Source organism: Lutzomyia longipalpis, chromosome 4 (assembly GCF_024334085.1).
Source record: "Lutzomyia longipalpis isolate SR_M1_2022 chromosome 4, ASM2433408v1".
NCBI classification, from domain to species: domain Eukaryota; kingdom Metazoa; phylum Arthropoda; class Insecta; order Diptera; family Psychodidae; genus Lutzomyia; species Lutzomyia longipalpis.
The window spans coordinates 12,741,029-12,757,495 of NC_074710.1; the positions used below are offsets into that span (position 1 = coordinate 12,741,029).

Sequence of the window (16,467 nt, forward strand, 5' to 3'; positions counted from 1 at the left end):
TAGAGCACTCTACTCACGAACAAAAAGTCTCCGGTTCGAGTACGGAAATAAAAAAAACCTTTTTTTACCCTTGAAAACCCTGAAGTGTAAGCAAGAATATTTTCAAGATTTTTCAATCGTTCAAACGAAAGCACGCATCCCACAAAGTCTCTCTTCTGTCATCTCCATGGTATTAATTTTTCACACATTTTGCACACTATGTAGTCACACAAACTCTCGTCGACGGCACGCAATAAATTGCATTTATCTCCTTTGATTCTTTTCATGACGTGTTTTGTGTACAATAAAATGTAGCATAGTGCAAATTCAACATCTCCTTCTGCTCCTCCAATTACTCTCTCTCACTCCTTTCGCGCAACGCACACAACCACTTAATTCACATAAATGCAATTGTACTATATTATTAAATTCATAAAACTTACATTTAATTAATTTAACGACGTCCGTATGCGTTGAATATCGAACCGGTGTACCATTGACCTGAAAGATGGTGTCAAAGAGCAAATATTAGAGCGCGATTTTTTTGGACAATTTAGGAACAAACAAAAAGAAACACAACTATAGACGTATAGTTTTTTGGGGTCACACAATCGCTCCACCACGATATGTCCCTTTTTATTGACCACCCCATGAGGGGTTTCCCCACTTTATCCCCCCCTCTCTCTCCTTTTTTACCTTTAATATCATATCCGACGCTATGAGTCCCGCCTTTTGAGCCGCTCCATTGGGTTTTACGCTCTCCACAAATACAGGATTATCTCCAGATACCTTCATGGTGCGAAAAGAGATATAAATGTTAATTAATTTAATTTTCCTACCCTCACTATTTGCCTCACATAGAAAAAAAAACCATCCCCAAAAGACATGATGAAAGAATAAAACGAAGTACTTTTTTTCCAACTGAAAGTGGGTTTCTAGACCAATTATCATTTGAATTAAAACACAAAATAAAATATTTTGTGGATGAAATATTGCAACATCTGCTAATACATTTTAAATTGCTACAAAGTAATAGTAAAAAAAAATTAACCCATTGAATTTGGTAAAAAAAAAGAAATTTCACGGTGAAGATATTTCTTGGAATTCTGAATGCTTAATTTTTTTTAATCAAAGTTTTAATAAAATATTTTATTATGAAAACACACCAACAATAATAATAATAAACTAATTTTCAGCATAACCAATTCTTTTACTAAACTACAAAAACTAATTGAAAATTATGTTTTTTTTTTATAGTGAAACGTGTTTTCATTGCAAGGAAACATTCTGTACGCTGTATAACTATTTCATTCTGTTATAATAAATAGAAAGAAGATATCTGTCTCTATACTAAATAACTTATACTAATTTAGAATTCGTTTACTTTGAGTAGAATAGAATAGAATTTATTGAATTTATTATTTTTCATTTAGAGAGAAAATTATTTTTTCTTTTCATAAATCAATAAAATATTTTGTAATAAATTTGTAACAAATAAGATACACCAAAAAAAATTCTTTTTCAATGAAAAAAATAACAATAAACGAAATTCCATTTCCTATCAGTCATATAGAATGTAATAGACATGTGGAAAGAATGCTACTGAGAAAGTGAAATAAATTAATATGAATTCCAGACATCAATTTACATCAGCTTTCAATCTCTTTGCCTCACAAATTCTCTCCCTTCTTCCACATTTATTTGCACCCACGGAGAGGGCATCAATTTTCCCATAAGGAAATGCATTCGAACGTGCTATTTGGATTTAAACAAATGCCAAATGGTGTGAGGAAGAGATTCCATTGCACTGAAAGCTATACTTATACAAAATGTACATGTTGTATATTAAAAATTAAGCATCAGAAATGCAACTTTAGATGAATTTATAAATGAAAAATGGAGTCATCTTTTTTTTTTTTAATAAAAAAGAAAAGAAATGGTAGGCAAATTATTTGATTATCGTACCTTCATGCCATAGCCATTGGAGTCCTTGTGGATCGTCAACGTGAGCGATGGGGCTGAAACGATGAATTTCTGCTGCTCGAGCGGCGTCATGAGCGTCTGTGGTCGTCTGGGTCCGGCGCCATTCATTTGGGATGCAGCTGCTGAGCCGTTTCCCGATGAGACGCGATGTGACGACGTTGTCGGAGGTGGCGGAGGTGGTTTGCTATTTTGTCCACAATCCATTTTTCATATTTCCAATTTTTTTTGTTGTTGTTTTATTTGTTTGTTTATAACATCATACGTGCGTTTTTTTTGCAAGTTCATTCAAAATGCAATTCAACAGGCGTCAACGAGCAATAACAACGTCATCACAGCATTTCAACACCCAAGGCAAAGAGCAAAATGGAAAAATAAAAAAAATCTACTTTTACTATAGATAACAAAAAAAAATATAAATGATACAAAAGATAGGAAAAAATCTAAAGGATAGTTTATCTACAGATAGAAGAAAAAAATTCTAAAAAACACAGTAAAAAGAAATCGATCTCTTTTGGCTTCCTCCATCACGTGTAAAACCATTAAGCATAGACAATTTGATTCATAGAAATTTTTATCGTAGACACACACTAAATAATAATTTCTATGTTTAATCAAAGTTTAATTTTAAAAATCACCTTTTTTTATTAAAAGAAAATTTATTATTTAATCTGTTCTTAAACTCTATATGGATAAAATAATACTAAAAACATGTGAATGGTGTACATAAAATTTCATAGAATTATTCAACTCTTCTAAAATACTATTTAAATCTTTAGAAGAAGAAAAAAAATCCATTATCAAGAGGGGACACATAATTTTAATAAAATAAAATGGAAACTTTAAAATAAGGTGTGTGTCTAGAATTTGTTCCTCAGATAGTGTCTTGGATATTTCTCAATTTTTCTTTTTGATTTTTTTCCTCTCAGCATTCTTGCACATATTTTTGGCATTCGAGCCAAAAGCAATAATCACAGCATTAGAGAATCTGTCGAAGATTTCTCCTATTGATTTGGCCAGATGACGCAAATTATCTCACACACTCCATTGCCAAAAAATATAGACATAACAGAAAAAATGTACTGGTAAGCTGACCAAGCTTACGGGAGCTGTGTTTCTTTCAGTGTACCAATTTTGTGAGAGCAAACTAGAACGCGAATTAATTTAAATACGCGCAAAGTCGGGAAAAGTTTAAAAGTCATACCCTAAGAAATCTTTAGAAGGCCATATCTCGAGAACGGATCCATAGATTTTCATAAATTTTTTTTTGTTTGAGAGGTCTTGAAGTCAGCTATAACATATCGAAAAATGAAAAAAATTTATGTCGCCATTTTCGAAAAATTCGAGTTCGAAATTTTCGAAAACTTTGTTTTTGACTTTAGCGCCTCTTGCGGTCATTTCTCGAAGTTGCAATGTTCTAGACATTTGTAGGGTTTCTCGAAACCTTTCATTTGCGCTTGAATTGATCAAGATCGGACTTGTAGAACCCGAGATATGACATGCCAAATTTGGAAGGCTATATCTCGAGAACGGATCCATAGATTTTCTTCATTTTTTTTGGAATGAGGCTAGATAATATTGTCAGCTACAACATATCAAAAAATGAAAAAAATTTATGTCGTCGTTTTCGAGATATTCATCGAAAACTCATCGAAAATTTTGTTTTTGATTTTTGGCCCCCTAGCGGTCACTTTTGAAACTTCAGATGTTCTAGAGAGTTGTAGGGTTTGTTGAGATCTTTCATTTGACCCCGGGTTGATCAAAATCGGTCAAGCCGTTTTCGAGTTATGGTCGATTTTCGATGAAAAATTGTGGCGGCTATATTGACTAAACGGCTTGACTGATTTTCGAAAATGAGGTATCGTTGGAAAGGTATTGATGGCCCCTACAACATATAAAAATTTCAGATTTTTAGCTATTACAGGGGCTGAGATATTGCGAAAACAAAATTTTGAGGTTATTCAAAATGGCGGACGCGGGGGTGGGGGGTAAAATTTGACATCATAGTCGGATTTCTTCAGGTCGACTTTTAAACTTTGCCGTTTACCGCAAGTCTCTATCTATCACCGTTCTCTTGCAATTTAAGTTTATAATCCGGCCGGCCGGCCGGACGGACGGACGGACGGCCGGCCGGAAAAAAAATTTTTTTGGCGCATACGTTTTTTGGAATGTGGGGACCCTAATTCGTGCTCATCCCAAGTTTGAGCCCGATCTGACGACTTTCGATTTTGCTCGGTACACAAAAGCTGTGTCTGAAAGAAACACAGCTAAAAATCTCCGAGAGATACACGCAAAATTTGTCTTCAGTATCACTTCAATGTGACTCCTCGCATGAAGAAATTTTTCTCATGCCTCACCAAGAATGCCATTTGTAATAACGCGGACCCCCACTCCTCCCTCGTGTGAGTGAAAGAATAACTATGAATAAAAAAATTAATTTTGATACACTAACACATTTTGCCGCGAAGTAAGACACGATGAATATTTTCACTGAATTCTTCATCTATGCGCCCCATTTAGTATTCCATTTTTTTTCAATTATCAAAAAACTGTGCAGAAAAAAGTCGCGTGGCAGTGGGAGGATGTTTTTTTTATTGCTTCTGCCGTGAAATAAATTCATAAAAGACAACCGCATGAGGTTTGTTTTTGAACAACGAATTTGTCCATCAATTTTTTTTTTTATTTTGTAAAATATTATCGCATTTTAACCCAAGACTTTTAGGTGAATATACTTAAATTCTTCGCAAAATATTCGTGTTTAAACTATAAAAATTTCACTGGAATTTGAAAAATTTCAAAAACAAACCGTGGAATTTCACGATGTTACAGTGGTATGCATAAATTTGAGAACAGTTTTGGGAAAAGTATTTTTTTACAGTCTTATTTTTTGATTATTTAAATAGTTCATTATTGAATCAATTAAGATATTTTGTAGTAAAATAAAAGCAATTTAACTTGATAAAAATAATAAATTCTATATTTCAAAATTAAAGATGTGTCTTGAATAAAAACAGAAAATTCAATTCTTCTTTTATTTAACAGATAGTTTCATTTTTATTATTTAATCAATTGGTATATTTTGAGGTAGAATATATGCAGTTAACGTCAGAAAAAATGAATTCTATGTTTGAGAACTAAAGATGTGTCCTAAATAAAAACATAGAAAATTGCAATTTTCTTTTTATTGAACAGGAAATTTTCATAATAAATCCCAAAAGATAGTATGATAACAGCAAACCTTGTTTGTTTTTTTTCAGTCTCTGTGATACAATTTCATTCGCCTCCAGATTTTTGCAATTCACTGTAAACTCTCCTCAAATAGCGACACGCGATAATTTTGTTCGTCCCCCGTGTGCTACCACATTCTAAAATCACTGTCGCAAATTTCACATTGAATGGTGTGATGAGAAAAAAAAACGTCGAGAAGAAGTCAAAACATGAAATAAGAAAATGAGAACATCATTGCTAAACGATAAATGTACGCACGTCTATTTGCATTTGATGATGGCTATTCGACAAATTCTCAACAATATGAGGTAAATTTTATTTTTAATTTATTACTTTTGCACACAAATGTACGACAGCACATAAAAAAAATAGTAGAAAGAAATATATATATATATATATATATATATATATATGTATATATATAAATATATATATAAATATATATATATATTATACCTATTTATTGTCAACAATTTATGACTATTCATATTTTTTTTCTACCTTCTTCATGGAAGTAAAGAGGGAAAAATCACCACACGTTTCACGAATTTTTCTTAAAGAAATGCTGAGTATAATGCTGTAAATTAAGAGAAAAAAAATCTATGCTACATTTAATCCTAGGGACATTCATGTTTTAGATTAAAAGATTTTACTTTATTGGAAAAATTCTTCTTTATTAGGAAAAGAAATTATCGTAATTAAAAAATAATTTTAAAAAAAAGAAACAACAAAAAGAACTTTCAATCACAACAGATTAAACTTTGTGTCTTGGATAATTCGATTAAATAAGAAAACAATGCATTTAAAAATTCAATAAAAAAACGATTATTCATCACCTCGTAATTTTGCCTTTCTTCTTCATCTCATTCGTCAAAGCCTGACTCACACAGATATGAAAATCAGAATTTAATTTAAAAAAAAAATGCATATTTCGCACATTTTTGCGTCAAAGTGCCGAAAACAAAAAAAAAAAATCAAGATAAACCATGAATTCATCAGACCAATAAAATTAACCCACTTAATTTGTGATTTAAAATAGTTTGGAGAATAATGAAAACATATAGAAATCAACATCTTCTCTCTTTTTCTTAGAGGCCATGCCATCCTTCATACTATGAAAATAAAAACCCGAATAAATTGCATTTTCTCTTTCATTTTCGCATTTTATCTCCAATTTAAATTCTAATTCGCAGTCAATCAAATGTTCTTCCAAGACATTTTTAATATCCCACATATTTTACTCCCTCATCACCTGACATTACCAACCACATTTTCTTTCTTCGCATGCAAAAACAAATCTTCCTTTTTTCTTGTAATTTCCGCAGATATAAAGAATAGTAGCTAAAAAGAAACGAGAGACGTACACGACCGAAGAAATAAGAAGAAGCAATAGTAGTGATACAAAATGCCGCAATATCTTTTACGACAATAATTATGCAAATGAAATGATTGAAATTAATTAAAATTTCACTCAATCCAATTGACTAATAGTTGTTGGACCATTTACATGGTGATATATCCCATGATGGGTTGCTTTATACATTACATTATAACACACATATGCTGCAAAGTTCCTTCTCACATTTATTTTCCCCCCTTCCCATTAACAAGAAGATTGTGATGATGATTCACTCAGGACGTGACGGAGCTGTTAGTTTTGCTGTCAACTGAATGCAATGTGGGTAATAATATTAAAGACAAGCCAACAGTGGGTAAGAAATCCCATAAGATTATATGTAACTGCATAAAATCTCTAAATGAAAAATATATAGATATGTTTGAAAAAGTCAGGGTTGGACAACCAACGTAAATGCGATGATATCACTTCCTATAGCATGTGTTTCGAAATTTCTTCCTACGTGCCAAGAAATTGCGAAATAAGTATCGCGAAATTAGCTTCCCCCTCCCCTAAATATGTACATACATTAGTTGAGGACATAATGCCGGAAGAATAGTGCAGAGCTTTGCCACGAGATCCGCGGGATCTAAATATCAGACAATTTTCTGGCAAATTTAATAAAAATAAATTAAAGAGAAAAGTCAACAAGAAGAAGACTTCTAGAACTTGTATTCTGGGATAAGTATCTAAATCTGGCAAAAAGATTTAAAAAAATCCCTAAAAGAAATATTTTTCTCCCACCAGGGGGATCTATTCATCTATTGTGTCGACATCTAGTGCTAAAAATAATTCCGCAAAATTGACTGGACTTAAACTCCCTTTTCTGTCAATTTATGTATATTTCATCAAAATTAAACCAGATTTAAGCAAAAAATATCTTAGAATCTAAACCTGAGATTAAATCTTGCAAAAAGATTTAAAAAAAAATCCCTAAAAGAAATATTTTTCTCCCACCAGGGGGATCTATGGTGTCGACATCTGGTGTTAAAATTAATTACACGCAATTGACTGAGCAGCAAACTTACAATTTCATCATGAAAACCCCCTTTTGCTCGAATACGTAAAAATACCCACTAGACTTAATCTATTTTTATGAATTTCAAAAATTATTTTAAATAAATAAATGAAAAATGTGTTAAATGTGAAAATTATACAGCAATAGACACCTCATAATCAGGTGGAAACGTCCATGTAAAAAAAAAAAGAAAAAAAAATTAAATAGTCTGATGAAAAATATGATTTTCACCGCGACGACTCGAAGAAAAAAAATTATTTAAACACTTAAGATCTTCAAAATCTTATTTATCTTCGTGTGAGCATATTTCTTTTGAAATTCAAAACACTGAAAGTAAGAGAAGTATTTTTTTTTTTTCAATGTAGAAAAATCAAACACATCTCAATATTGTACCGTATTTCCTGCTCTCTTGACTCTTTCGCTTGTGGGTGTTATTCCCCATCATTCTCCTTATCGTGTTTAACAGTTTCTTTTTTACTTTATTTTTTTTTTCATCCACTTCGTCTACACTACTTTTTTTTCCTCTTTTACTTATTCTTTCGCGCTGTTATTATTTCCACATGTCTTTCAGTCCCTCGACTTTTTTTGTCTTCTCTCATTCTATGTGTAGTGTATACGTTCAATCTCACATGAGAGAAACCGCGCGCGCGTATATATCGCGACAGTGTCCCACAAGCACAATCACGAGGGAAATGCACGAGAAATCCCAGAAAGAAAATAAGTAGAAGAAAAAAGAACAACATATACACAAGAAAAGAGAATATTGTGTTCACGAAAAAGGAACAAATTATGGTGGTAAAATGCGAACAACAACAACAGCGAAAACATTATAAGAGAGCAAACCCAGAATGTGTTTAGAGAACATAGTCAAGAACGAAAGAACCCATGTGAAATTTCATGATCGCACTTGTGGTGCCCTCGAATGTAGTTAACTAATACAACATAAAGTGAAATAACCAAGAAATTGCCTTTGAGATGCTTTTGATTATTATTTTTTAAAACAGCACAGACGGATAACATTTTTTTTTCAATATTTCTAAAATATAGGAGAATTTAGGTATTTTTCTAAGAAATTAGAACAATTAAAAATTGAGACATTACTAAATTCTTTTTCTTACAACTTATGCTATAAAATAGGACAATGGTTAGAGCAGTTGACTTCCACTGAAATAATACGGGTTCGAGATTAGGTAAGAGCATATTTTTTTTTTTTAATATTCTCCTTTAAAATTTTTTGGAACTTCATAATAATTTAAAAAAAAAATCTACACTGTAATTCATTTTTTTAGTAAACTGCTACTAAAGTCTGTAGTAATGAAACATTTACTAAAATTTTTAGTAATTATAACAGAAAATTTTAGTTATGTTGCCTGGAATCACTAAAGTCTTATGTTATCCTTACTAAAATTATATTTAGCTGTGATTTTTTTAGTGAAGATAACTAAAATTTTTGTTTTATTGCCCTTTTACTAAAGTTTAGTAGGCAATTTAGTCAAATTCTTTACTAAAGTTTCCAGTAAAGACATAACTACTAAAATTCTTTACTTATGTCAACTAGAATTTTAGGATTAATGACTACAATTGTTTTGTCTTCTTTTACTAAAGTTTAGCCATGCCAATCAAAAATTCATTTGATATCACTAAATTGACAAATTTTCAAACTTATTAAATATTTAGCAAAAAATTACAATTTTTATTTCCTCTTTATCTATTTATAATAATTATTTATGATCAAGTTAATTTGCGAAAATATTAGCAACGCAATGTCTTTTACATATTGTCTTTGTTCCAATGCAAGATGTTGCAGCTCAAACTATTTTTATTGTTTTATTGGGGTGCCGAGGTCCAAAAAAAAATGCATGCAGAAGATTTGTGTGAAGAACGCATACAATACATATACCGAAGGCCTTATTTTTTCTCACCCTTTCCTACCCACACACAAATTTTTCTCCTCAGCACCCTCTTAAGTATCTTCACAAAATTCAGTTCTTTATGGAATTTTCCATCGAAAGTACGCAAAGTACTTTGTCTTCAATCAATGAGATATGTGAAAAGTAAATTTAATCCATTTATAGGAATTTTTAGTGTGTAAATTGTGAAAAAGCCTATTGTGAAGAAATGTATAAACGTGACAAGGTAATGTATAATTTTTATAATTAACAATACTTTATATTACGAACTGATTTGCAATAAATAAAATTACCAAACTTAAATTCAACCAACTAATTATATGATTTTACTACCTTGCAGTTAATCAGACTACATACAATAAATAGGAGAGATACGTGGATCTTATTCTCATCGAAGCCATCCTGTCTGTACTTTGATAGTCTTCTGATCCCCATTAATAATTGAAACAGGATAAAGGAAATCCAATAGCGATCTTGTGCGTTGTAAACCCATAATCAAATTGTGGAAAATTCGATTGAAGGAAAAGGATAAACACGAAAAGGTACTGTATTTTTTGTATGATTTTTGTTTGATTTATACTTCCATTTATTTTATCAAATTATTTGGAATAAATCTGTTTAAAATTATCAACCTTTATTCAAACTAATTCTATGATTTTACTACCTTTCAGTTAATCAGTCCACAATAAACAAGAGGAAAATTGATCTAATTCTCAACAAAGCCCTTCTATCAGTACCTGGATAAAGTCTGCTGATCGCAAATATTGATTAATATACGATAGAGGAAATCAATTCGCAAGAAATGAAGTTTAAAGGTAAATATATTTTTCAAAAAATATACTATGTGTTTAAAATTTATTACATCAGACAGTTCAGAAAATTAATTATAATGTAACTTATTTAACAGATTTCATCAACTGACATAAGAAGCAGAACTTTCTCGATTCCATGAAGAGGGGAACTTTGGAAAAAAATGATGCTAAATGTTGTGGACACTTACATAAAATTGCCCAACTCCACCGGACACATTGGCTTTTTTTTTCAACAAAACGGGGTATAAAAGCCATCCCATTTTTAAAAATTGTTTTATGTAATTAAAAGTTATGATTGATGTATCTAGTTTAAATGACTATATTTTTTTTAACAAAATGTCTTCTAAATGTAAATTAAAATTTTAGTATACCTGTCTATGTAATTATTATAAATATTGTATAAAATGTACTATCAATTTAAGTGAAATAAAAAAAAAGATTTTTTATGAAAATCCAATTTTTAAATATTTTAGTAAAAAAAAAAACTAGATTTCCAGTTGGCATAGCTAAATTTTAGTAATCCAAGAATTTATAATTGATAGTTATGTCCACTCAAACCTCTGCTGGCATTCCTAAACTTTAGTAGTATATAGACGTAAAACATTTTAATAATCATAACTAAATATTCTGTTGAAAGAACTAAAATTTTTCGTTTTGAGCAACTACTAAAATTTTAGTAAAAATTTCTTTACTAAAATTCTCTACTAAAGTCCAGTCAGTGCCAGTTTTAGTAATGATAACTAAAATCTGAATTACAGTGTACGAAAGCTCTAAATCATTTTTTTAAAGAATTGAACCATCCTAACTTTCTTTTAAAAAATTATTGAAATTGAGAATTTGTATTTTAAAGATGTGATCTGCGATTGACTGAAAATTCAAACAAAGCATTTTCATTGGCTGCGTTGTCTCTTTTACATCATAACTCGGTGGAACCTTGGTGCAAGGTAAATTTAAACAGAATATAAATAATAATATAACCTAAGAACTGAATCTTATCCTACAACAACGAAATAAACTATTAAAAATATATATATATATATATATATATATAATCTAACCTACCCCATGTTCCTGTATTATATACTAAACCATCTGCTGCCATTTTTCTCTCTAAAATAACAATTTTCCTTTTTTTCTATACACATCACCAGAATCATGTTCTTTTATCGCATATACGCGCTACATATAGTACTTTTTGTTCCTTCTATTTATTATAATAAATTTTATTATATTTGCTCACCTACACGCAGAGGGACATAAAACACCATTTTATTGACTTAAAAATTTCACTATAGAGAACAAGAGTTTTGTTTTCTGTGAGTTGGGGGAGAAAAAAAGTGGCAAATGGAACATTTTTATCACCATCATTTCAACACATTAAAATATTTTCATTTGACATTCATTGCAATGAAACACAAAAAATGAGAAGACATAGATCTGGTCTGGGAAATTCTTTGAATATTTTTCCCGCAAACAAGAATGTCTCATGAAAATAATAGAAAATTGTTTTGAAATTTTTTTTCTGTCACATTGTAAAATATTTTACAATTATAAAATAATTCATTGACCAAAAATGGTTGGAGTTGAGCGAAAGGAATTATTCAATTTGCATATTTTGCTATTAATGTATACCTAATGCCAAACCGACTCCTGCCTTTTTCCATCTGCTCCCTCCTGTAACTCCCCCACCCTTCTCCTTATTCTTCGTACAATTTATACGAGAGACAAGTAGACATCAAAGAGATTACATTCAATTGGAATTGTTTTAATATTAAATGAAAAATATTCTTTCAATGACTAATTGCATTTAATTGTTTGAAACAACAACACATATGCACACGAAGAGTGCATTTTCATCATTAAAATACCGCCATGATGTCCTCCCTCTTCGTTCGACTTCTTCAACACTCTCAGGCGCGAAAGTATAGAGTATAGCATTTTATATGGAAAAGATGAGATAAAGGCCCCATATACTTTTCCCCTTTCGCGCACATTGGTGTTCAAGCATTATTTGTTTTGTTTAGATGAGAATAAATTGAGAATGTGTAGCTGCTTGTGGAAATGCTAATTTCCATTTACAACACCCATGGAGAAAGAGACATTACTTGCAATTCCTTGCCATATCATACCACATACATATATACATAATGGTATATCGTACAGTTGTTTTGCAATAAACACCATGGATGAAGAAGTCGGAAAATTCCAGAGATTCTCATTCTACATTGCACACATGGAATTTTCCTAGTGTGGAAAATTTTCAATCATAATTTACACGGAAAACCTCAAAAAGGTTTCTACAAAACACGAGAAACCAAAAAAAAACTCAATAAATTATGAAATCTGAAATATTTCATACAACATGAGAAACTGGAAGGAAATTCAACAGGTGGAGGTATATAAGAACCAATTTTTGTCTAGTACGAGAAACTAATTGAAGAATGAAACATTGAAACATGCGCTCTTTTATCACGATATTTATTGTTTAGATGCTTTCAAAGAACTTCTCTCAGTCAGAACGTCATCTCTGCGGAAATTTGATGCATTTGTAACTTGGAAAAACGTTTAAATTCATAAATAAATGAAAAATAAAATGTTTCACGTTTGAGCAAGCGTATGACTCAAAAAAAAAACGAGAAAGGGTTAAATCGTAGAACCTGATATTGTGAAACTATTACCACGCAACAAGAAACTAGAATGAAGGATTCCAAAGAAAGTGAAAAACAAAATTAGGCTAAGTTGTATTTAAAAAAAAAAAAAAACAATATAGTATGCCCATAGGTCTTTTATTCTAGCTGTTTTAGGATTTTTTATTATTTTAAAGACGTTGAAAAGGGATTAAAAATGATTTGACATTTCTTTAGAAACATTTGACAGTTGTCAATGTTAATTTTTTAACGTTTTATGGTTCTTCTTTAATGTTTGATTTGTGTTTTTTTTTAGTATTTAACGTTCTTTTTTAACGTATAAGACTTCTGTCCTAGCGATCGATGATTTTTTTTAAATCCTTTTTTAAATTGACGGATTCTTTTTAACGTTTGACAAATCTTTTATACCATTTGACATATTTTTTAACGTTTGACGTATATTCCGCGACAACAGTTTCCTGATAACATTAAAAGAATATCAGTAAACAATGGACCAGCCGGGCAAATTTTTTTTAACTGCATTAAATATTTATTACATGGCTCGTAAAAAAAAAAGATTTTCTAGTAGGTATTATATCACTTTCTACTGTGATAAAACAAATGAAACATAGAATTGTAGGGTTGAGCTAAAAGTATGTAGCATTTTTAGATTTAATTTAAAATAAGATGAATTGTTCTGTTTTCATTTAGAAAAAAAAAGAATAATTTGTGATTTTTCTAATTCGTCAGAAATTGTACAATTTCTCAATTCACATATTATTCAATAAAAACTTACTCATAAAAAGCACGTGCAATGGATGTATTTGTGGATTCAGAGTCTGTCGTTCTCGCTAAAGCTTGCAAAATCCCACACATATGTTACGTGTATATATGTATATTTGTCTGTCTATAATAAAATTCATCCAAAAATATACACTAAAAACAATACATTGGTTTTGCAAACAATACCAATCAACAGACACCTTGCCACTGATTAAGTAATACCTCTTTCTTGGCTTTTTTTTTCTTAATCTTCATCATATACATAATATCCACCTAATGTTTGCCAAACACATCATCAACCAGCACAGAATCATCGCAATGTATATAATGCCTTAGAAAGTGAGTTATAAATAGATTTGTAATAAAAATTGAATAAAAATAAAATTAAAAAATCAATATTTTTGTGGGCATATGAAAAAAAGAATTGAAATACTTTTCTTTCATTTTTTCTTCATGAAAAACATAAATATAGCAGAATGAAGTCATTTTTCTTACCCACCAAAACCACACACTCTTTCCATTAGAATTTGTCACGCTAAGCTATCAAAACGATGATGTAATTAAGTGTTAAACAGCAAATTCTCTTCCTTTTCTCGAAAAACTCTTTCGCACAGTCATACCTCTTTGCTTATTCATCGGAATTTATATATCTTCAAAAGCTATGAGAACATTTTATTATTTTCTTAATATTTTTGCATCAAGAAAGAGAAAAGAATTCTTCAACACGCGAATATTGTTAAAATAGAGTAGAACAAAATGACAAGATGTGCCTCTGAGACAGTTTGACGCCCTCATTTCTCTTGCAAAATGAAAAAAAAAAAACATTCACACTCTACCCTCAGGGTAATTTTGAAATGAATAATATATTTCTATTTGTATAAAATAATTAATTTTTATTACCTTACAATCCGTGACGCAGAGAAGATTTTTTTTTAATATTTAAAATCAACCTGAAATCATCGGCTGAATTCTTTTCTCTTCTTGCGTCTCAAAAAAAATTTATGTGTCAGTCGAATGACACGCGAAATGGCCAATATGTCAGGAGATATGGTGATAAACTCTTGCAAATTGATTTGAAGTCTTCATGGACATCTCATTTTTGTTTTACTATACATATGCGAAATGCAAATAAGATTGCGCCTTGCCAATTCATCTCAAATGCATTTTAAACTAATTGAAGGTTTTCCTTCTTATTCGTGATTTTCAATTTGTTTCAGTACATGATTTAGTACCTATTTAAAATTTTAATATAAAAATGTAATAATATTATTTTTATAATTAAAACAATACAAAAATACAAATACTTGATTTTAATACTCGATAAATATTTTTTACGCATCGTGTAAACAAATTATACTGGACCTGTCGAAAAACTTTACCCGACTGGACCATAATTTACGCATATTTATTATGTCTTTTGAAAAATAGCTTTAAATAATGTTTTTTGATACTTTAAGTAGAATATGCTTCAATTATTTTCCAGTCGGGTAAACTTTTTCGACACTAGTTTGTATATCTAATTGTTATATTTCTTGTAAAATATATTTTGTACGTTATTATATTATTAAAAGTTGTATTAGTTGGTATACCACAATCGTGGCATACCAAGTATTGTAATCGTCGGAAAAACCGACCATCTCAGATCGGGCTCAAACTTGGTATGAGCACGTTTTAGACATCCCACATTACGAAAGTGGTGGTGGAAAAATTTTGATCCGGCCGGCCGGCCGGCCTCTGCGCCAAACTTTACCTTATAACTCGAGAACAGTAACAGATAGAGACTTCCGGTTTGAAGTTTTCTATAGAAATGTGGGTGTAAATTTTCATTTTTTCGCATTTTCAAAATCCAAGATGGCCGCCGTCCGCCATTTTGAACTACCGTTTACCACTTCCCTTATAGCTAGAGATCTGAAATTTTAGTATGTTGTAGAGCTCAGTGAGACGTTTTCATCAATAATTCATACTTGAAAATCGGTCAAGCAGTTTAGCAAATATGGCGGCCTAATGCAAAAAGTGTTTTTTCAATATATTTCAAGAACGGCTTGACCGATTTTGACCATCTTGGTATCAAATGAAAGGTATTGAAAAGCCCTACAACTGTCTAGAACATTTCAATTTTCAAAAACATCCGCAAGAGGCGCTAAAATCAAAAACAAAAATTGCCTAACTTTAAGGGGCAATATCTCCGAACATCTGTTATAGATTTCCTTTAAATTTTGATATGTTGTAGCCTGACTCAATATCTTTCATCAGTCCGAAAATGAAGAAATTCTGTGTCGCCGTTTAGAAGATATAGCCATTTGAAAAATTCTTGAATTTGAAAAGTTCTAAGAGTCATATCTCTTGAACGGATTGTCCGATTTGACTCAACTTAGTATCAAATTAAAGGTTTTGCAATTATCTACGTCTTTCTAAAACATCAGAAACCTCTAGAACCATTCCTTGAGGACAAAAAGTGCAAAAACCTGTTTTGGTAGAACATAAATCCGCCATTTTGTGTTCTGGAGGTGACCTTGAAATGTATCAAAATATATGTCAGATAATAGCTTATTTCAATACCTTTCCAGAACTAGTCAAGAAATTTCTGTAGGTCTAATAGAACTTAAGATATAAGCATTTTAATCTGTCAAATTGCTAAATTTTACAAAAAATCGACTTTGCCTACTAATATTACTCACAAATTAAATTACAACGCATAGACTGACCCATCCGCGTTGTGGTATACCAACTCTAA

The 16,467-nt window shown here is 30.8% G+C and overlaps 1 protein-coding gene and 1 long non-coding RNA gene across 8 annotated transcripts in view; one reads left to right on the plus strand and one right to left on the minus strand.

Annotated features, from left to right (window-relative positions):
- The window catches only part of LOC129796382 (rho guanine nucleotide exchange factor 11), a 102,065-nt gene that overhangs the window by 75,115 nt on the left and 10,483 nt on the right, over positions 1-16,467 (minus strand). For 4 of the 7 annotated variants that reach the window (XM_055838262.1, XM_055838259.1, XM_055838263.1 and 1 more), the window contains exons 2-4: positions 1,945-2,146; positions 676-768; positions 423-480 (exon numbers count right to left, since the gene is read on the minus strand). The exons of the other annotated variants lie outside the window; for them this stretch is intronic. In XM_055838262.1, coding sequence (XP_055694237.1) covers positions 423-480; positions 676-768; positions 1,945-2,146 — 353 coding nt within the window. The remainder of the gene's footprint in view (positions 1-422; positions 481-675; positions 769-1,944; positions 2,147-16,467) is intronic. 7 annotated transcript variants of the gene reach the window in all.
- Positions 9,983-10,802, plus strand: LOC129796410 (uncharacterized). The gene is made up of 3 exons (XR_008751219.1): positions 9,983-10,053; positions 10,183-10,326; positions 10,419-10,802. It is a non-coding gene; the product is annotated as an uncharacterized LOC129796410 (long non-coding RNA).